The sequence below is a fragment of the Opisthocomus hoazin genome, chromosome 10 (genome assembly GCF_030867145.1).
Source record: "Opisthocomus hoazin isolate bOpiHoa1 chromosome 10, bOpiHoa1.hap1, whole genome shotgun sequence".
NCBI lineage: Eukaryota > Metazoa > Chordata > Aves > Opisthocomiformes > Opisthocomidae > Opisthocomus > Opisthocomus hoazin.
This window is the reverse complement of record NC_134423.1, coordinates 13,958,804-13,980,435: the sequence shown is the minus strand read 5'-3', so window position 1 is coordinate 13,980,435 and position 21,632 is coordinate 13,958,804. Positions and strand designations below refer to the sequence as shown.

At 51.0% G+C, this 21,632-nt stretch overlaps 1 protein-coding gene across 1 annotated transcript in view; it reads right to left on the bottom strand.

Moving 5' to 3' along the window:
• Window positions 1–471: 471 nt before the first annotated feature.
• Window positions 472–21,632, bottom strand: part of TRIP4 (thyroid hormone receptor interactor 4) — a 32,493-nt gene continuing 11,332 nt past the window's right edge. Inside the window, exons 11-13 of the mRNA XM_075432018.1 lie at window positions 21,059–21,150; window positions 5,620–5,722; window positions 472–708 (exon numbers count right to left, since the gene is read on the bottom strand). Coding sequence (XP_075288133.1) covers window positions 641–708; window positions 5,620–5,722; window positions 21,059–21,150 — 263 coding nt within the window. The 3' untranslated portion in view covers window positions 472–640. The remainder of the gene's footprint in view (window positions 709–5,619; window positions 5,723–21,058; window positions 21,151–21,632) is intronic.

Here is a 21,632-nt window from a genome sequence, read left to right as displayed (position 1 = left end):
GATGCGAAGCTGGGCACTTCCTGGCAATGCCAAGAGCTGTAAGGGCAGGCTCCCGCCAGCGGAAAGCCTCCGTGCAGGAACAGAGCCCGCCTCTCACCCGAGTCCCTGCTTCCCCGAGCACACGCTCGCTCGGCAGGGCTCAGACTCTCCGGCTGTCGGGAGCCATCTCCCTCACCCCCATTTCTCGCCCTACTCCTGCTAGCTCAGCGCCACGACGTGTCTGAGCCCATCCGGCCAGAAGACCTCCAGGCACATTTTGGGGACGACACGCTGGGAAAGCCAAGACGGAGCCACCTCCAACCTGCCAAGACGGATGGAGCTGGGCTGGCCGCTGTCCTGGGATCCGGCACTCGCAGGAGATGTGGAGATGCCAGCCCTTGGTTGAATCCCATCCCATCAAGCTCCATCTCCCACCCACACTTGTCCGCAGCGCATGACTCCCTGGGAAGCGCAGGGCTGTTGGGCGAGAGCTTGGTGAAAACATGTCTCTTTTAATGCCTTTGGAATACAACGGATAAAGCAATACCTAAAAGCGCTCTGGGATCCGTCTCGCACCTGCTTTCCGGACTCGAGGACCATCGTGGCACCCTTCAGTGGCAGTTGGGTGCTGCGTGGGAAGGCGGTGCTGCTCCCTCATGTCTCACCCCATCGCCTTCTGCTTCATTAACCCCTTCTTTGCTCCCTGATGGATCTTTGCATCCACCTTCCCTGTAAAGAGGGGATTAAAGAAAAAAAACCATAACAAACCCTCATCACTCTTTATTTTTATATGCTATTTGCAATGCAAATCAGCTGGAGGCAGCAAGGTCTCCTAGTTAGTGTGTTCCTGTCACATTCAATTATCGTGCTTGAGGAGCCAGGCATTTCCAGCCACCGTGGCGTCCCTCCGCAGGCACGATACGGGGGAGCTGGGGGCAAGTGTGTCCGACACAGCAAAGAGATGCCGGAGAGGGGGAAATTCAGCGAGGAAGAGAGTAAATTAACATCCAGCACTCTCCCACTGCTACCAGGGGGGAAACCGATCCAGTCACTCGCCTGCAAGCTGCATGTCGACACGTTCAAAGGAGATGGGGGACCATCCCAAGCACCGTGTCAGGGACGTGTTTCTCCATAGTATGGCACAAAGCCGGGCTTGGGCACAATAAACCCTCAGCTTTGGGCTGACGATGCAATGGGGCACACAATGTGAGGGGGACCAAGCGGTCTGTGCCACCAAGCCCCAGGTTGGTGGCCTCCAAGGCCACCAGCTGGGATGGCCACGCTGCCTTTGCCACTGGGCAGCACCTCGGGGAGCCCAGGAGCCGTGGCCAGCTGCTCCAGTGGGACCCGGAGCAAACGCTGCCGCCTCTCGTCCTTCGCAGCCCTTGGTGGCTGCGCTGCCAGCTCCACTTTCCCAGCTGGGAGAGGAGCAGGACACCAGAGCATGGGATTTGGGCAACTCCTGCCAAAGAAGCCCAAAGTCAGGCGTGGCGAGCAAGCCGGAAAGGCGATGCACTGCCTCAGAGAAGCATCCCCATCCCTCTCTCCCTGCCCACAAAAAAGCAAGGATGCTCCCGCTCTCCCAGGCAGAGCTCCCTGCTCCAAAAGGGAGAGGAAGAAAGGGAAGGTGACCTTATGCAAGGCAGCGAGGCAAAGAGCCAGCCTCCCAGAGAGGCTTTGCTGCCAGCCAGCACCGGTCACCTTCTCTAATGCCACCTCTCCCCAGGAACTCAACTCCCTGCTCCTGCTCCCCATGTCTTCCCATCCTCCAAATGCCAACCTCATCCTGTCTCTCTCTGGAGCTGGGAGCAGGGACGGGGCTCCACCACGTCGCAGAAGCCAGCAGGCAAAACTGCAGAGGCTGTGGTGAGGTGGGGAGGGTGGCCCCAGTCCCAGGGGAGCATCCCCTGCGTCCCTCGGGAGGAACACGGGCAGCCACCATGGTCACACTGTCAGGAGGAGAAGCAAAGGGATCAGAGCTTGATCCCAAGGAGATAGACAGACAGTGCCTGTCCCAGCGAAATCCCAGTGAGGTGGATGGAGCCGGAGCTGGCAGGCACCTCATCCGGGTCCCACAGCATCATGCCCGGTGCCACCCCCCAGGTGACACACAGCTTGCATGGTTCCTCAGAGAGCTGTGATGCTCCATCCCAGCTACAGCACACAGCAGATCTCCTCCCTGATGGGGACTAGCACTGCCAGGCTCCAAACCAGTCCCTCTTCGGCCACTGCTCCAAAAACTACTGGTAAATGCCCGTGTGCAATGAGAAGCAGGCATTTGTCCAGAGAAAATGGCTCCAAACCAGCCAGAGACCATCGCCTTCTCTTCAGACTGAGAAAGCTTCTTCATTTCAACTAAACAAAGAGTCCGCCAATGCTTTTCCCAGAAGAGGCAGGTTACAACACTGCCTCGCTCGGGATGTCCCACCAGGACAACGCAGCCTCCCTGAAACCAGTCCTCCTCCTTCAGCTTCAGTTTTGGGCCAGCCTTGCTCCCGTCTGAGCTTGAGAGGGAAGTTCAATGCACCAAACCCATAACATGTGCAAAAAAAATGTGAGCAAACCCGCAAGCCACGGTGCCACAGATCTGCAAACTGAAACGCAGCTACAGTCAGGTTGAAACTGGGAGCAGGAACCAGACGCTGCCAACGTCTCGGTGCAGCAGTTGCGAACCTGCAGCCCAAGGGACACAAAAGGGCATCTGCAAAGCTCTTCCACCATCACAAATGAGAAAATGAAAACTGAGGCCAAGTGAGAGGGCAAAACAGGGCACTACTTGGAGCATCTATTTTCAGACAGTGCTCTCACCGTGAGCCACAGAGTTTGGAAGATGCTCTGGTACAAAGTCTAGGAGATCTACCATCCTCTCTGTCACCCTATGCGAGGGAAGACTTTCCCCACCTGCCTAAGGATGGAGAAGAAGCCTCATCTTTGCATTGGCTGGGAACAGCGACAAGCACCCAACAACGCTAAGCCAGCACGGCCAGACTGTCCGGAAGCGGCTTGTTGGCCCACCATGTTGCCAAGCCATGGGGTTTTTGGCAGGTGAAAGGCAGCAAATTCACACTCGCTCCATGCTCTGGTCCCCCACCATCAATGCTGTGTCGCCTCCAGGGCTATAAGCTTCATATTTAACAGGCCTGCCTGCTCCTCCCGGACCCCAAAAGCGATCGGGAGGCTCCTCTGCTCTACCAGCTGGCAAACATAAACATCACGTAGGTAACCTTTAGGAGAAGGCTAAAAATAAGGCAACAGCTCCAGGGTCCCCTTCTCTTTCTGCTCAGTGATTTAAGGACTCCCGTCTCACACAGCAACATGTCCTTTCACCCGCTCCTCTGCACCCTTCCAGCCGTCGGCTGTTGAAGCGAGGTTTCTGAGCGATGCTCGAGGGAGGCTTCTGGGAAGCTTTGCCCGGATTCAAGGAAATCTCCCACAAGAACAGCCACCGAGCTTTGTCCTCACGTGCTGAAACTAAGCAGGGACGTGTTTGGGGAGAGCCAGGCTCCCAGATGCAACACAAACACAGTGCCCGTACCTTCCACACAAACAATAACCCAGGCAGCAAAAATCGAGCTATGTTATTTTTTTTTTCCCATCCCCAGGCTGCTAGAAACAACTAATTTGCAACGGAGAAGTATTCGGATGTCACCACGGCGAGGTCCATGCTGTTATCTGGCATGGAAAACTGCTCTGGCTTGGCTTCCCAACAAGACAAACTGGCATTTTGTCATGGCTTGAGCCAGGCTTCAAGGAGAGCAGGGCAGCCAGCAAACTCAGGTGAGGACACGAGCCAGCACCTTCCCCCTGCTCTGCTTCCAGCTTGGAGAATTAACCTTTTGACTGCCTTGGATGTGATGCCAGCTCCTATTAAAACAGCGCCTTACCCCGATGAAAGGTCAAAGCCTTCCCTGCTCCTTCCCGAGGCTGTCACAAATATCACCCACACGGATGATGTTCCCTCCAGGAGGGGAACATGCAACTCCACGGCCTCCCCCGCCACTGCTCTCGTGACAGCTCCTGTCGGGATGGAGGGCCGGAAAGGCAGGGCCAGCAGCAGGAGCAGGCAGCGCAGGCAGCCGCCAGCACAGCCGGCTTCCTTCCAGGCTGTTAGACTGATCCTTCTCCAAGCAGGAAAGTGTCACAACACAAAGGAGACGATGTGACAGATGGGGAGGGGACCGACAGCGCCTGCACCCAGCAAGGCAGATGCGCAGAAGCCAGCTGCCCTGCGCTCACACCAGGCAGCAGCTTCCCCTTCAGCTGCCGCCGGCAGCTCTCCTCCTAACCATGGATGGATGGAGGCACATGTGGCAGTGAAGGGGCATGACAGAGCCTGTATGAGGGCAAGCAGAGGTTAAAACAAGAAAAACAAAAAACAAAAAAAGGATGCAGCAGCTGCTCCAGCAGGCAACAGCGACGAGGCTATTCTACTGCAGCAAAGACGTCTGCATCCTCAATAACTCGGTGCAGCCCTGCCTGCCCACCGGTGCGCGGGGAAAGACCCGTCCCTGGGGGAGGACGGTGCTGCTAGCAAGATATGAGTGCTGCAGCTCACCAAGCATCGTTTGTCGCCATCGGCTGAACGCACCTCCCAGAGGCTGCTACAAAAGGCAGGGAACAAACCAAATGGTTTCGCCCTGCTCAATACCCCAGCAGGGCAGGTATACTCTCAAAGCCCAGGGAGAGACCGAAGCCGTGCCGTAACGGTGCTTCTCTGAGCAGAGAGGGGAAAAAAAACACCTCAAAACCAACAAAAATAACACCACACCGTGCTTCAAAAGCCCTTATTAACCGGTCCTGAGAAATCCTGCTGGTCCTGTGCCGCTGGATAACTACTCCCAGAGAACTGCGCAGAAAACGAGAAAGAAAACCCAGTCGTCAGCTCTGCTAAATAAACAGCCAAGACTATTTCTGCTTATGCTGCTTTTAGCCTGTCAAATTAATTTTTCACATCCCCTGAAAGCGTGTACGGTGCCTTCCCCAGGCTGTGTGGTGAGGAGGCTGCTAATAAGGATGGAGCTGACTGCAGGCTCCCCAGCTGCTGCATCCCTCCTCCATCCTTTTTACGGCAGCAGGCAGGAATAACTGGCAGCCTGCGGAGGGGCTGGTGGCTCATAAAAAGGACTAACGACACTGGCAAGCGGAGTGCGGACAGATGCTGCGGCACTTCCCTGCGAGCTCGGCCAGGACATCCCATCCTGCCGGCCTGTGAATGGAGAACATCCATCTGGCCCTGCAGCTCTTGCTGCCTGAAGCCCTCACCATCCTCATGGGCGAGAGGGCAATTCTGAACTGCAGGCAAGGAGCTAGCGCAGATCTGCCTGAGCATCACCGCACCGGCTCATATCCTGACCCAGGCTGATGCCAGAAGCGGATCAGCTGCAGACACGAGCGCTCTTTGACTCCCGAGTGTTTGCAGAGGCAGGAAGAGGCATGTATTTAGAAGGAAGCAACATCTGGGGAAAGGGGAACCAAAGACAAAAAAATATTACAGATGTATTCGAGTCATTAAACAAACACCTACAGATCAAAGAGCACAGGGCAAAGGTCGCGAACTCATATGGCAAAGGCAAGCAGAGGCGGCGATGAGAGCAGGCACGAAAGGCCAAGGGGGGCATCTGTGGAAACTTTACTACTTACAGATTTTGGGTTTTCCTTTGATGGGAAATTTCACAACCATCTCCTGGGGGTTAGTGCAGATAAAGACAAATGGAGACTCAGACTCCTGGCTCAGATCCGGATACTGCAAAACACAGACACACACACACAAAACAGAGTCAGACCGACTGCCACGGGTGCAAAAAGAGCTCAGTGGTCAGGAGCAGAGAAACATAGGAAATGGGTTATATCTAGGCTGTAGCAGCTCAGACTAAACCAGTTCAAGAACTCTTAATGAAAAAAAAACCCAACAATTGCAGGCTTGGGTCTTAATCAGAGCGAGCCCCTTGCTAAGCCTCTTCTCATCACGCCTCTGTCAGAGCTTGGTCCTGTTTTGGATCTGCTTACCCAAGCCACTTCCATGTGTGCTCCCTAAACCTTTCCAGCCCCCTTCAGCACTGACCTGTGTTTCGCTGCCTAAAAGGTGTGGTTTCACATTTGGCTTACGCTGATCTAAAGCATGGGGTGTCGATAAGAGAGGCAGTCTGGGGCCCTGCCCTCCCAAGCCTGCCTGCTCACCGCCTGCTTTGCACCGGGACAAGCTGGACTCAGCTGACAGGGGATGCAGGTGCCCCAACAAACCTCCGCCGGTCCCAGGCAGCACACCAGCACCTCAACCGAAACAGTCTGGCCAGCCCAACAAGATGATGAGCACCAGAAGAGTGGCCACCTCTTCTACCAAAGCAGCTGTCCCAGCTACGGATATATCCCCATCTCTTTCCCACAAAGTTCAGTCCAAACACAAGGATTTTGAGATTTGGAGAGTGTGCATTGTCCTGCCATGGGATGCAAAGCAGTTAAATTCATCTGCATCTAAAGGATGAGCAGTAGAAAAAACACTTGCAACATGCCCAGTCGATGGCTGAGAGAAGCTGGCCGTCTCCGTGCAGGGCTGACTTTGCGCACGGAGTCTATGGAGATTTCACTGTGATGAAGATATGGGTGAATTTTACAGGCAGAGTATGAACAGATTGTTTCTCATTAACCACAGGGGGGAAAGGCAAAAAAAAAAAGGAAAAACCTCAGCAAGGGAAGTGCACCGATGTCCTGTCTGGTTGCAGCTCAGCCTCACTGGTGTTCAGAAGTGAAACAGAGAACAGTAATAAAAAATGTATACACCAACCATCACTTCAGATTCTCCATTAGCTGCAGACCTTGCGCTGACAGGCGCAGAGGCGAGGGCACGCTGTGAAGGTGCTCCAGCCCAGGAAAGCCTGTTCAAACAAGACTGCGGAAGCGGTTTTCCTTCCATGTGAAAACTGCCTCCTTTTTTTTTTGCTCCCCTGCCTTCCTCAAGCAGATCCGTCAAGGCTGCTGTAGGGGAAAGGATGCTAGACCAGATGGAGCAGCGTGTCCTGGCAAATCCCCCATTTGTTACTAACAAATTACTCCTAGGCTGAGTGTTTGAAAAGCTCTCACCAACTTGCCAAGCTGAGTTTGGATTTGCCCTGGAACAGCTGGGTATGGAAAGGGGAGCAGGGAGCAACCCGCAGTCCCTGCACTGTAGCAGGGTTTGGCAGCGTTGCCAGCGGTTAGGGGAGATTTACAGAAGCCTGACACTGGGATTGCATCAACCAGGGAAAGCGTTTCCAGCCCCTCTCATTTTACAACAGCGTGCAAGAGGTGTTCACTGAGCAAGAGAGAGAGATATTTGTGTACTTAGCGGCTCGGTACAACACCTGCACTGGGGGAGAAAGAGCCACGCTGATCTGCATGGCACACGGATGCCCTGCTGCACTGATCAGGGGTTGGACAGGTTTCTGCCTCTTTTTTTCTATTTGGCTGAGCCATGTTACTTGACTTGCTTCCATGGCTCCACGCCGATGCCAAGGATTTTCATTTCCCATCTGCAGGGAAGGAAGATCCTGGAAGGTTAGAAAGAGCCAATGTGAGTATCCCCAGCCAACACCTGGTGAGTGCGAAATGCTGGCACTGCTCTGTTGCTCTCAGCATCACGCGGGTGACCGGTGGCCCCTCCACAGCCAGAGGACCTGACTTACCCAGCAGCTCCCACACTAGCACGGCCTCTGAAGGTCACACCTTAAAGCGGTGGGGCATAAGCCAGCATCCAGACCTGGTCGCAGAGGTGGTCCATTCCCACTCTGCTACATGTAGTTTAGCTGGTGGCTCCTTCAGCCAGGTTGCGTGTCTGGGACCAGTGCGCCGTAGAGGTCTTGCTGCCTAGCGTACAGCTGCTTCCCAAATTTCCTCAGCTCCTAGGTGGACCTGGACATCACTGTGTCCCCCTTCACGTACCTCACGCCCCCACACAGGGACTATCCCGGTAACGGATACCCAGCCACTGGCAGCGAATGCAACAGCCAGGTTGGTTTCTCCATGGACAGCTTTCATCCAAAACCAGGATCAAACCTTCACCTCCAAAAGCTTCCAGCTCAATCCAGTCCCAAGGATGAGGCGGATGCCACAGCTCCAACTTGGGGTTACACTTCCATGCCACAGCCTTTCATCTTCGCTCCCAGGGCACATTTCTGTATGTGTGCCAAATCCGTCCATGTTCTGCCTTTTAAAAGCCTCAGTCCTTCCTGTGGCATCTCACTCCCAGGAGGCAGGGAAGGAGCCCTTCATCAAGCCGCTACATTTAAGGATTCCTATTGTACCTACACCAGAAACCTCTTATCCCATCCTGGTGAACAACAAAAGCAGAATATTCCTGCCTGATGGAGCTGAGAAAAAGCCATAACCATTTCCTCTGCCTAGAGACAAGATGCTCCCAGGTGGGGAGGACGGGGCTGAGCCCTCACAAGATGCTGAGCCAACCTAATGGCCAGGCTCCCCTCTCCCCCTGGTCCCTTCCACAAGTCAGTTCAACTTCTTCCCCCTGCAGAAATCTAGGGAGCTTTGGGGCAAAGTCAGTTTTCTGTTGGGTCAATGGGCTGAACCACTCAAAGAAAGGTCCAGTGAAGTGGGTGAATGGCAGGAGCACATGGCTGGGGGCTGGTAGGAACCGAGACTCCTCTCGGAGAGCAGCAAGAGGTTAGACATGCCTGCCATACCTCCTGAAACAACTGCCTGCAACCTGAACAGAGAAACAGTGAGATATTCTTTTGCCACACAATACTGCCAACATTTAACATGTTTAGAAACCACCTCCATGGACCTCATTCATAGAAGTCACTGGAGCTGTTACTGTTCCCCAGCCAAAATCTCTCCCTGTTGGTATTCAGTCCCCTAAACAGTGCTCGCTCTCAACATCACACGTGATCACCATGAGCAACGTCGCCTGTAGACACCTACGGACTGGATCTACACTACCTTGTCTCATCATCAAGAGGATCAAGACAGAGAGTGTGGCTGAATGGCAGCACTCCACCTCTGCTGCTCTTTCTGTGGCTTAGCTCAGCGCTAGAACATCGGTACCTACCTGCCCTGCACCAGAGATGCCTCTCCTATTGGCAACTACTCAGCTGACTTATGCTGTCAATGGAGATGCTGCCACCAAGACTCCAAACGCAACTACCTCCGTTACATTTTTCCAAAGCTTCCCAAGTATCTAACGAGTAAAAAACTCATTTCTCAATGTTTCTGCTGTACGAGGTCAGCCGAGTCACTCTACAGGCTGCAACGCGGTAAGTTTAGGACATGGAGAACAAATTTATTCCCAACTACTACAACCCACTGACAGCGCTTCACAAACCTGAGACTTGCAGGAAAACTGCAAAAGCCACATCTAGTGTGCCAGAGACAGAAGACAGAGTATACACCCAGTAAAAAAGGTCTGCAACAGCAATTTTAAAATAAAACTCCAAGGTCAATTTAGAGAGAAACCACTCTCCCTCTCTACAAGAAACCAAGAATCAAACCCAGCCGGAAGTTTCATGGGGGATGTTCTTTCCTAATTTCAGTGGCATTCATCATTACAATCTTGACGGTGTAAATAAGACAGGTGGCAGTACTACAGGTTTTAATATTGCCTCTAGCGGGAACCACCTCAGCATTTAGGAAAATGGGGCTAAAAAGGCCCTCTACAACAAATAAAGTCCACAGGCCAGGTTGCCCCTCAAGAAGGAGAAAACCCACCCTTCTCTAATCCTTCAGATGAGCAGGAAAGCTTGAAAGACAGCATTTATGCAATGTAACTATGCTGCAAAAAAAATTATTCAGCCTCCTTTCAGACCTTCTGCCACCTTGTCGCAGGCTTGCAACGAGGCAGTCGGGAGGACGGTGGGCTCCGTGGGCTGCGAACAGCCGGCACGGCTTACCAGCTGCTGCAAACAGCCCACTGCTTCGCGCAGTCAAAAACCACAAGTACGCTCTCCATACATCGGCATCCACGCAACCACCACCCTCCTTGCTCATCCCACCTCTGTGACCACACCAGTCAGGCTTCAGTGTGCTGCCAACATGTTTGTAAGATCCTAGTTGTTGAAGAGATTAGCAGGGGGCAGGGGGGAGAAAAGCAGATCTCAACGCAGCTTAACACACAGAAAGAGCTTGAGGTTAAATGTAGCATCTGAGTACAAGCTGGAGAACGGAGCTGAACACTGGGCTCCTTCAAAAACCGGCCACCAGATTCGCCCTCTCGCTGGTGCCGGTGCTTTGAAAATACATGAAGTGGCTATCAGATGTCCCCAGCAGCCACCCCAATCACGCTGCAAGCAGGGCTAATTGCCAATGAATGTTCTCTACTCTTTGTTTTCACTGTTCCTCATCTCCCATCCCCAGTTCGTCACCACCAGAAATAGCAGCGGGGCTGCCAGCCTCCCCGCTCTGCAGCCCACAGCAAAAGAGCAAAGTAGGGGACAAGTCAGCTCAGAGGCAGCAGAGACCCACCTTCTCTGACATTTGAGAAAAGAAAATTCCTGCTAATTTTTTTTCCCCCACCAATCTGTTAAAGTAATATTTTTTTTCCCTGATTTGGGTAAAGCCTGCAGTGGGATGCGGGGGCCGTGCAGGCTTGCCCAGCATTGCTGGTAACAATGCAGGATTCAGGTCCTTAGCCCCGACCCCGTCTCAGCAGTGGGAAAAAAACTCATGGAGAAGGGCTGTCCCAAGCCCCTCGATTTCTTCACCCTTCCCCAATAATCTGCATTCGCTTGAACCCAAGTGCCGTGAACCGAAGGCAGGGGAATGGAAAGAGCTGGGGGGGAAGCGCCAAACCATCACTAAAGAGATGAGCTCTGCTCCGCTGCATCCGAGGCAGGAACAAAAGCACCGTGTGCAACAGAGCAGCGGCTCTGCGCAGCACAAAGCCAAAACGCTCCCTGGCAGCTTCGTTAGCGACCTTTCAAGAGCATCTCTCGCTCTCATTAAGGTCTCCAGACACAAAAGAAGACAAGCAAACACGGTGCAAGACACCAAACGCGAACACCAGGTGGGAAGAGCCCCAGCATTTTACACCAGCTGGCCTACAGAGCCCCGCAATGCAGCCCCAGCTCTCCTCCACTTTCCTTGCCCACCAAGCGCACGGCCCCGGCGTGCATCCTGGTTAGCCAGAGCGCAGCGGAGAATTGCACACTGGAACCTGTAGTCCTTCGGCAGGTCGCTGCCATCCTCTCCATCTTACAGCTGCTGGGGGTGGCCTTGGGCCCCTGGCACCGAATGGCGAGGAGGTGGTTGAGATGTTCTGCAAGCTTAATAATGGAAAGGGTTGAATCATTTTCCTGGCGTGCCTCCTTGGTGAAGAACAGGGGAAATACAGTTCGCTCTGCCAGGCAGCACTGGGCCAGGACACCAGCTCCAGCCTTCATTTCCCCGCTGCTCTCCAAGAGCTTCGAAATAAAAGAGGCAGTGCTGGAAAGCAATGCTGTCTGGAAAGAATAAAAGAAAGCAGAGCCCATGTGTTGGCAAGAGAGCTCACCGTAAAATGCATTCAAAGGGAAAAAAAACCTAATCTTGGCAGAGACGGCACCCCCTCCGAAAGAGCAGCACTGCTGTAACCAGCAGTGGCAATAAATCAGCTTTCCCCAGCAGGCAAAAACACGCACTGGGCTCTTCCCCGGGCGTTACGAGAAGCCCCTTGGCCACATGCAAGGACGTGCAAGGCATCCCCCTGGGAGCCGGGCACAACTTCCTTCACCCCATTTTCTTGGCGATTTGTGGGAAAGGCTGATCCGCTCTTCTTTCACGCCTCATAAGCTTCATAGCTGTCAGACTAACGTAACAGGTAATCTAACGTAACAGGTAATTAACTACTAAACAGCCATTTTCTCCTCCTCTCTGGAGGGAAACTGCTCACCATCCAGCTAGAAAATGCTTCTTTAGTGGTCTGCAAAGGGGAAAAAAAAGTTAGGAGTTTCTGGTGAGCAACAGGAGTGCGGCAGCCAAAGAGAGGCATTCGCAGTGCCTGCAACATGGACATACAGATACAGGAGAAATGGAGCCCACAAAATAGAGAGACGATGCTTATCCAGTTGTGGGTGCTGCAAACTCCCTGATTCCAGTTCCTCCCCGCAGATACCCCTGGGAGCAGCCCGGGTACAGCTGCAGCCAAAACTGACCCGGCGCTGGAAGCTCAGTTATCGGCTCTGCGGTCCATCTGCAGGTAGGAGTTCTTTAATATCAAGAGGGAGAAAAAAAAAAATCCCATCCTTGCAGTCTGCAGGACCAGCCTTCAAGAACTGCTGTGCCCAAGTGGCGTCTGTCCTTGCCACTTTTCCAAGGAGAGCGGTGTTGAAGAATCATTTCCCCATCTGTTGTGCTAACATCAGTACTCTCCACCACCTCTTTGCATGGACATGCACTTTTGGGGATTATCTAGCCAATTTTCCCAAAGCAGCCTTCTCCCTGAATCTCTCCAGGGCATGTTCGCCCAAAGGTGACACCCGACTGGCAATGGGACCCATCACCCAAGGGGGGATCCAGGTTTGCCACTGCTCTGTGTCAGCTTCTGACTCAGACCTCCAGTTTTGGAAAGAGCTTACAGAGCACCAGGCGCTTCACTTTGAGGTTTGATCTCCCTCATGACATGGTCTTGCATCACACCTTCAACTTTTGAGCACATTTTCACGCATAATCTTTTAAGAATCCAATCTCTCTGACTTAGCACTGGCCAACCAGCCTTTGGCCTGTGAGAAACATAACATTTTCCTAAACAGAAAGCCCAAAGCAGATCCAACTTTCTAGAAATGCCAAATTTTCTAGCCTGAGGCAGAAACATCCAATACTGCAGCCTTGCGAACATGCACCCAAGGAACTCTACACGCTGCCCTTGGCCACAGAAGAGCACATGGATGCACAGCAGCCACTCCATGGAGGCTGGGTTAGAAGAGCCGACATTGAATGCACTGACATTCAATCTGAATCAAAAGAACAGGCAAAAAAACAAAAAAGCAGGATCGAAAAGAAACACAAACAAAAGCCGGCAGCCAAACTTTTGTTTGAAAGCCTGTCAGGTCTAGACTGCAACGTGTGAGGAAGGAACAGCTCGAAACCACAGCTGCTAATGGTTATGGATTTGGCAATCAAAATGTCTTTGTTAAAAAAAAAGTTAACTGCCTTACTATTGAGGTTACAAACCGCAGCCTTGATGCATTGTTGCAGTCAACATCCTCCCTGCTGTTTTTGAGAGCTTACATCTGCTGCTGGCAGATCACGCGCTGGCCCCCTTCGTGAGGATGCGCAAGGAATTTTGCTAGCCTGCCTTCCTTTTCCACTTCTTCCCACAGCAATGCCTGTCAGTCCTTGCCTGCTCTGCCCCTTGCATGCTTAGCTGGTACACAACCAGATCCAGACGCGGCAGGCTAGGATTGCCGCAGGATCCTTCCCCCGGCCGGCTGGATCCATCCGGTGGGTGTTCTCCGCCTCCCAGCCTTGAGCCCGGCTCTCATCGTGTTCCTACACCACAAGCTGTACTTTGATCCAAAGGGCAGGGGAAGCAATTAAAATGTAGTAAGTAATAACAGGACTTTGAAATGTAGATTTAATATTCAAACTTGTGCTGGTGCACTTAGATTTTAAAACGCTGAGCAGTTTGCCAGGGCTACAGTCTGCAGGGAGACCCGGAGGACTCAGTGGTGCCGGCAAACACCAGGCACGCTGCACCACCTGGCTCTCCCTGAACCAGTGTCACAGGAGTTACAGCCACCACCACCCTCCTGCAGCTCAAATCCCAGCCTGAGAAAACACCAGCCCATGGTAAACCCTACAAGCAGTGCGAGAAAGGGTTGAGATGTTTATAGAGTGCCTAATGACCATCAGGGAAAACTGGGTGGACTTGGAAAAATATTCGGTAGTGTACTAGGCTCAGCTGAAAGAGTCATTTTCATCCTCCTGTGCCAAGGGGCGGTGGAGGCAGGGCTAACCTCAGCTGCAATGCAGCCCCACCACCGGCGCTGTTGGATGAAAGCTGGCAAGGCAACGGGGAGGAGGAGACGAGGGGAAACCAGGGCACTTGCTTCTGCTCAAGCAGCTCAGATTGCCTGCACTCTGCTAGATGCAGCCAGACATTTTCAAGCAGCTTCATAAAGTCCTTTCATAAATAGGAGTTGCAAAGCAAAGGGGTAAAAACGGTGCAGCTGAGCGCAGCTGGTGATGGAGATCAGCTGAACTTTGAAAAAAACCTCTTCAGCGAACACAGCCCTACACAGATACGGCATCTACGTCCCTGCCCTGGTTTACTTCAGCAGCCACCACCCCCCACCACCCCCCGCCCTGAACCTTGCTGCTGTTCCCCGAGGAGGCGTGATGCCAGCGGCTGCTTCCAGCTATTGATTCAATCCCACCAACGTGATGGGATTTCTCACGGCCCAACATGCAGGATATGCATCTGAGCGACCGGTCTGTTCAGGGTTATGAAATCGATGACACGGTGAAGAAAGCTTCAGTAAGCGTAGTCCTAGGGCACTGCTACATTTATCGTGGTGGTTATATGCTGTAGCTGCCGGCTGGTCTGTCATTTGGGGTCACCACTTAAACAGTGGTCATGGCTCAACCTGGTGGAGCTACAAATGGATGGTGAGGGTGTGGGGCAACTGAGCAGCTGCCAGGCTCAAGGTCAATTTTATCTAAGCCTTGGTTTCAGGCTTAAATAAAAACCAGACACCAAGAAGGTGGCAAGTATCAGTGACCACATCTGAGAGGAGAGAAAAAAAAAATCCCCCATCACTGACTAGTTTGCTGAAATGGTAGCAGAGGCTAAGTCCGCAGTCATCATTAATTAAGTCATACGCTTCAGCCTTGGCTTCGTTTTTTCCCTAGGGTCTAGGAAACCAGAGGAGAGGGCAAGCTAGCCTCTATCATTCGATTTCTTTGGCATGTTAATGCATTCCTAAATTAATCATCATCAAGTGACAATCTCTCCTTCATCTTAACAGACCGAGCAGTGGCCTCAGTAAACTTGCTGGCTTATGCAAGGCAGCTGGAGCCTTAGAAGAGTCTCTGATGAAAACCAAAGCACTTCACATAAGGAAAAACTCCCCCATCTCTTACCGTCTATAATCCAAACCAGCTGCATGCTTGCTCTGCTCCTCTCCGAGAACCACGGACCAGGGGGGCTTTACGCAGTGAGAAACCGAACAGAGAGATGCATCACCCACAGGTCCCTGCGAGCCAGACTAATGCCTAATACCTCCTGACCTGGCATTAGGCTACACGCAAGAGACAAATTCAGCTTAGGAGAATTCAGAGACCTGTAAAGTTCAAAGGCCTCTCGTCGGCTGCAATCATTAACAGCCACCTAGATTGCTGCAGAAGGAAGTACATCTGATGTAGCCTTCACAACCCTGCTAAAAATCACTCATCGGTAGAGGTGCAATAACTAAGCCTCAGGAACGAGAAGGAAAATACCCCGTTGGTGGGGGGTGAGCGAAGGTGCCAGCACAGCCACAGCACCGCGCAAATGAGCATTTGTATCACTTGGAAACCTTTACTTTGGGGAGAAGGTCCTCATAAAAAGTCTCTATGTATTTATACTGTTCTTCAAAGTAGACATCAATGTATACGTTTGTGTTTCTTCCTTTCATTAACTTCTTTCTTAGGAAAATATTACCAGTGGGCTATTGTTCCTTTATTTGGAGATAATCTAAACAGGCACCTTCTGGAGTCTAAATATAGAAAATTTCTACCCTTATTCTTCACTCCTGTTTGAGAATTTAAAGCAAGTACTGTATGCTTGGCGCTCAAGTCTCATTTTTTTTCCTGTTATTTTGACTGAGGAGGGAAGAGGACGGCAAAAGATTAAACGCAAATTTCCTGAGAGGGAAAGATGGAGCCTATTTAAATGATAGTTGCAATCTCGTGGCACAAAAATAGCTTAGATGTGTTCCCTTGTGCAGATTTAGGACACTAAGCGATCACCTAGAAATGAAAAATAAACACTTTACTGCCGTCAAACATAATTACCCAATATTTCAACCCGAGATAATAGCTACATCTAGATATCGGCATGTGTGCGCGCTTGCATTCAAAATAAGTCCAAACACACCTATCAACTACTAAAATAGCAGCAGCGGAAATGTTCTTTTTCCAGTTAAAGTAATAGTCTCTCGGATCAAAGTCATTAGCAAAATGAACATGGACTTCAGAGCACATTAAAACTGCATAAATGAAAATAGTTCTCTGCTTGCTTTAGGCTCTTGCCAAGCCCTGCCTGCACCATCCCATGTTTCCCCAGCGAGCGCTGCTGAAGTCACCGACACCTCATGCAGGAAAATAAAGGCAGCTCCTTGCTCTGCTCAAGGTGTCGGTGACGTCAGCCCCAGAGCAAGGAAAAGCCGTCGTCAACGCTCAGAACTCAACAGGGGAAAAAAAGTTTCCAGGTCACCTTTAGCACTGAAAAGCATAACAAAGGGATCATTCTGGTCTCAGCCAAGGCTTTTTGGGTGGCTGCCAGGAAGAGAAGGAAATGAGCCCAGAACACGCTCCGAGGAGGTGTAAGATGTGCAAAGCTCAACTGGAAATATTGAGATTTAAGAGCCACGCAGAGGGAACCCCTGGCACCAGCCAACCACCCGCCCTCAGCAGCAGGGCTGAATTCAGAAAGCAGCCTTTGCTTCAGCCCCCTGCAAACAAAGCAGGTGACACTCGATACCCGGGGTGGACCTTCCTACCTGCCAATAAATTCTGCTCCTAGAGCAGCTTCAATCCAAAGATCACAGCTTTGAGCAGTAAAATTAGGTGTAAATAACCTGCTGGGGAAGCACTGCTTTATTTTCCACATAGGAAAGAGACCCAGAGGAACAGATTTAACTAGTTCATGCAGTAAGTTGCACAGCTGGGATTAGGGCAATGTCATCTGACGTGACACTGATTTTGATCACAAGGACATCTCTTTTCTGCTCTTCCTCTGCTCCCTGCCAGCCACTGCGTACAAGATCCTGTTCTGTCATCACTTCTCACATGGCCCTGCATATCTGCAAACCACTTCAACAACATCAATCGGTCTTCAAACACTGTACATAGGGCAGAGCTGCAAGACTGACCCCACTGAAGGGGTTACGCAAGGCCAAACCTGCAAGTCCAGTAATAATGCAGATAAACAACCAGTCCCGTACAATAATGCAAGCTCTAGGGGCAGGGACTTGGTCTGAGTCTGCTGGTGCAGCATTCAGCGAAACGGGATATCGTTGCTCGATTTTGTTTTTTGAGCACAAGCGTAAAAAAAAAAAATATTAAATGAGGATAATGATAGAAAAATACCAGCAGGGTGCCACTAACATCTTCATTAGCAACCTGAGAGAGGATGCAAACAGCAAGGAAATTAAATCTGCAGACGGTACTAAATAGGGAGAGGATGACAGCATCAAAAGGACTGACAAATAACAGAAAAGTTGCAGGAGGGACAGACCAGGAAGAGTCTCCCTTGCCCCTGGGAACGAATGGTCACAAGAGTCAAAACAAACTTCTGCAGCTGCTGAAAGAGGCAGAGCCACCATCAAAAGACAATGAGCAAGACAGGGAACTATTTCATCTTTGGGTGGTGGGTATAATCTGCAAACGTGGCTTGCCCTGAACTTGTGAAATGATCTCTTCTGGAAAATGCAGAAGCTTCAAACATGAGCTAATGAGGAAGAGAGGTGTGAGTCAAAGAGCAGTGCCTGAAAAGAGCTCTGCAGTGGCTTAAATCTCCAAGAGGTCTGCTGCTGCATCACATTACCTTACTTGCTAATATACTGCAGATCTTTAGAAAATATTCAATGTTTTTTGCATGCCCTAAGTGGCGAAAACACATCACCTTCCTTTCCCACCTCCCCACCCCCGAAGTGGGGAGGAGTCTTTGTACACCAAGAAAAGGCTGGATTCCACTGCTGACAAGTGGCTTTGGTGCTGGTTGCTGATGAACCTGGGCTGAATCATCAGCGTGAGCAACAGGGATTTCCGACTCCCAGCGAGATCTAGCTTGGATTTCCGAGCTGGCGCTGCACACTTTTTCAGCTTGCTAGCATTCACAACTAAATTAATCTCAGCTTCCTTCAGATGCACTTGCTGCTTATGATAATCCCCAAACACACACACTTCCTCATAAACCAACTTCATAAGGATGCTCAGATCTCTGAATTCAATCTTACAAGCTAGGGAAATGAACACTGTATAAAGCAATCCTGAGAAAAAAAATGGACAAAACCACTGTAAAAGGCAACAAATTAGGAATTATAAACAGTTTGCAATATGGGACAGCAAAAATCAGGAGAGATATATACCTGCACGTGCCATGGCATCATGGCATTGAGAAGAGAGGTAGATCTCTCGCCAGTATGTGTGATAACAGTGCTGCTCTTCCCCCAGTGCCTCTGCAGCCAAGCGGTGCCAGCAAACTGGGAGGAATTTAGAGAACAGCTATCACAGTTAGCTGTGAGGCTCCTCTATGGGAATATTAAAAGCTAGTTACCTACAGCTCAATTTCCAGACTGCAAGAAGCTGTCACAGCCATTTTTCCAAGACCTGAAGAACATACCCACAAAGGAGAGGAGAAAAGTACTTGTGAGAGACCAGGACGTGTTTTCCTACCACATTACAGACAGCGGAAGAAGGACAAGAATCTCCATTTAAGACCAAACTGCAAATCAGTGGATTATATAGAAGAAAAAGCCTCCACTGGCCCCAGTGTCCTTCTCTCCTCTCTCCCAAGGTTTGCTCCCCCACAAGGCAAAACAATCCTGCAGATTCCGGTGTATTTCAGTACCGAAGCTCCCTCTGCTGCCTGTATTCCAACCTCTCCCCATTTCGCCCGCAACTGAGAAGAGACACAATCTCATCCGAAATATTCTCTTCATCTCTAGTTTCCAGGCTCTTCTCTCTGCTAAAAAACCTCACAGGGCTTGGGAAATCCAGAAGAGCACTTCATGAGAAACAGCCCCCAGCTGCTGATGCTTCTTCAACTCTCCATGGCAAGAAGATGCCCATCAGCCCGGTGTGTCCTCCCCCTCCGTCCCAAGGAATACATTTATTCCACCTCTCAAGATGCTCTTGGTTCTCTGTCAAGCCCTACACAGTCTGGTGGTTCCCCTCAGACCAAACCTGACCTGTACAAGAGGCAGTGGGGTGAAGAGACACGAAATGGTATCGGGAACAGCTGTGCTGTGCTCGGTACTAAGCACAGGCTTTGTAAGTGAGTAAAACACATGCCGAGAAAAGCCGCTGCTCCACATTTTGGGCATGGAGTCAGTCATAGCATCACAGACTCAAACCTCAGGAGGTCTCTAGTCCAACCTCCCGATCAAAGCAAGGTCGACACTGAATTCAGATGAGTTTGCTCAAGGCTTTGTCCTGTCAGGTCTTGAAAATCTCCACAGGTGGAGACTGCACAACCCCTCTGGGCAGTGCCTGCTCCAGTGCTCGACTGTCCTCATGGGGAATATTTTTTCTTAAGTCACACTGAAATCACCTTTTTCAGCTTATGACCCTTGTCTCTCATCCTCCTACTGTATACATCAGCAAAGAGCCTGGCTCTGTCTCTCTATAATATGTAATACTCACCTTTCTCCAGTTATCAGCTCCGCTCCTGATCACCATAACCTTTCCAAGGTAAGGGTGGCCTGACATAGACATCTGCCGACTATCTCAGCATGTCTGGATGCACACCATCAGCACCCCCGGACTTGTACGGGTTGAGATCTCTCAAGAGATTCCTGCTTCAATCCTCCCTCACTGCAGGTAGCCCATCCCCTCCTTGAACCCTGCCTCTAGGCACAAGCTCTCGGGGAGATCTTGCTGGTGAAGCCTGAGGTGTAGAAGATCACAGTACCTCAACCTTATCTGTGTTCCTGGTCTCTAAATCACCTGCTTCCTTCAGAAAAAGGCCACTTAAATGTCCTTGGACTCCCTTGGGAGTCTTAATCCACTGTGATCTCCAGCTATCCCTCCTTCCCTGTATGTAAGGGCTCTGGATGTCCCCTCCGCAGGGCCTCCATGGAGACCTTGTGGCTCTCCTGTCCATCCTCCCTGGTGGGAAGGTGCTCACCTCCTCCCACAGCTCCTTCTTCTGGTGACTCGGTGCCCCAAGCAGAACACAACTCTCATCAGTGAGGCCACTGTGACTTCCGTTTCCAAGAAGGAAGCACCAGCCAGTTCCAGCAGCTACAGACCAAGATGCTTCTGCTTGAGCCAAGCTACCCTCTCTTATACCAGTGTAGTTGATCTTACTGGCACCACAGGGCCAGGGACAAGGTCTCATCGCACATCACCACCACTGCTGCAGAGTTTTCTGCGTTTCCACACTGTCTTGAGTTTCCAGGCCCCTTCACGTCCTCTGCCGCACAAATCCCTGCACTAATGCAAAGTCTCTGCTGGCTGTGCTCAAGCAGCTTTTTGCTACCCTCCAAAAGCAGCCAAACAGGTACTTGACCCCTGCTAATCCAGAGTCCTCCCTGAGATGGGAAGATCAGCGTAGATATACCCAGAGGTAGCAAAACATCGCTGCCTGGCTGGGCTAAACTTGGAGCAATCTGTTCTATTACGACCTCACAAAGTTTCTCTAACAGAAACAATCAGCACTTTAGAAGCCACAGGCAGGTAAGATGTAAACTCCCGAGTCTGCCAAATGAAGATGAAAACCAGAAATGCAACATTAATGCATTGCAGGTTCCTGTCTTCCAAATCCAGCTCAGCCACAGCATCTTGGTGCACATTCATCCATGCAGCAAGGGAAGCAACAGCTGTCATGAGCCCTTGCAGCATGGTCTCTCAAGCTAGGGTTGGTTTAATTAAACAGGTGTGAGTCCTTACTGAAACGAGTTTCAGTGTATGTGAGAAATCAGTTTCAACCAAACTATGTCACTGCCAGAGAGGCTGACACTGGATTTAGTCTGTATTAGTCCACTGCTCCCTTCCACCGTTGCTGAAACGCATTTTCTCGGTACATTCTCCTTCTAGCCATACACAACAGCATAGTACTTGTGTCTTCTCTCATCACACTCTAAAATCTCCATTCAGTGTCTTCTCTAGAGCATCTCATGGAGGCGAGTTACACTACTTTGAAAGTTTGCTGGCTAATATAAGCTCATAAAGGTTTATTTGCTGTACTTACCTGCTCGTTAAATTGCTCTTGCGATAAACAATCGGTCACGTCCACACAGCCTAGGAGGCACCCTGAGGGGTAATCGCTTGGAAATTCCACATCTGCATCAAAAGAAACATCTCTTCAGGGTGCCCATATCCCCACACACATAGCTGCAGTCTTCTAACCCCCAAGTGCCCTTCCCTCCCACCACGGGTTTCTACTTTTTGATACACAAGAAAACATACAGCATTTCTGACACCCTGTCGTTCTTTTTCCAGCTCTGGATCTTCACCATGACAGGACTAAGGCTGGGAGATTTAGTTATACATACACCTTTCCCTTCTTCATTTCTGACAGAGGAACATACAGTGCAGGAGGAGCTCCTTGCCCTGATGAGGGAGCAGACAACTCTGCTGTATGACATTTAAGCCGGGTGACGTGCAGAAACACCACACAAACAGGCACGCAGTGTAGGCACCAACATCCTCCTACCCACATGAGAGAATAACATTTTCCTGAGAACCTGCGGCTCTTGAATCCTGAATTCCCCAAGTTCAGAATACATGAAAAGCTTTTAACATTGCTGTAAACAGACTGAAGC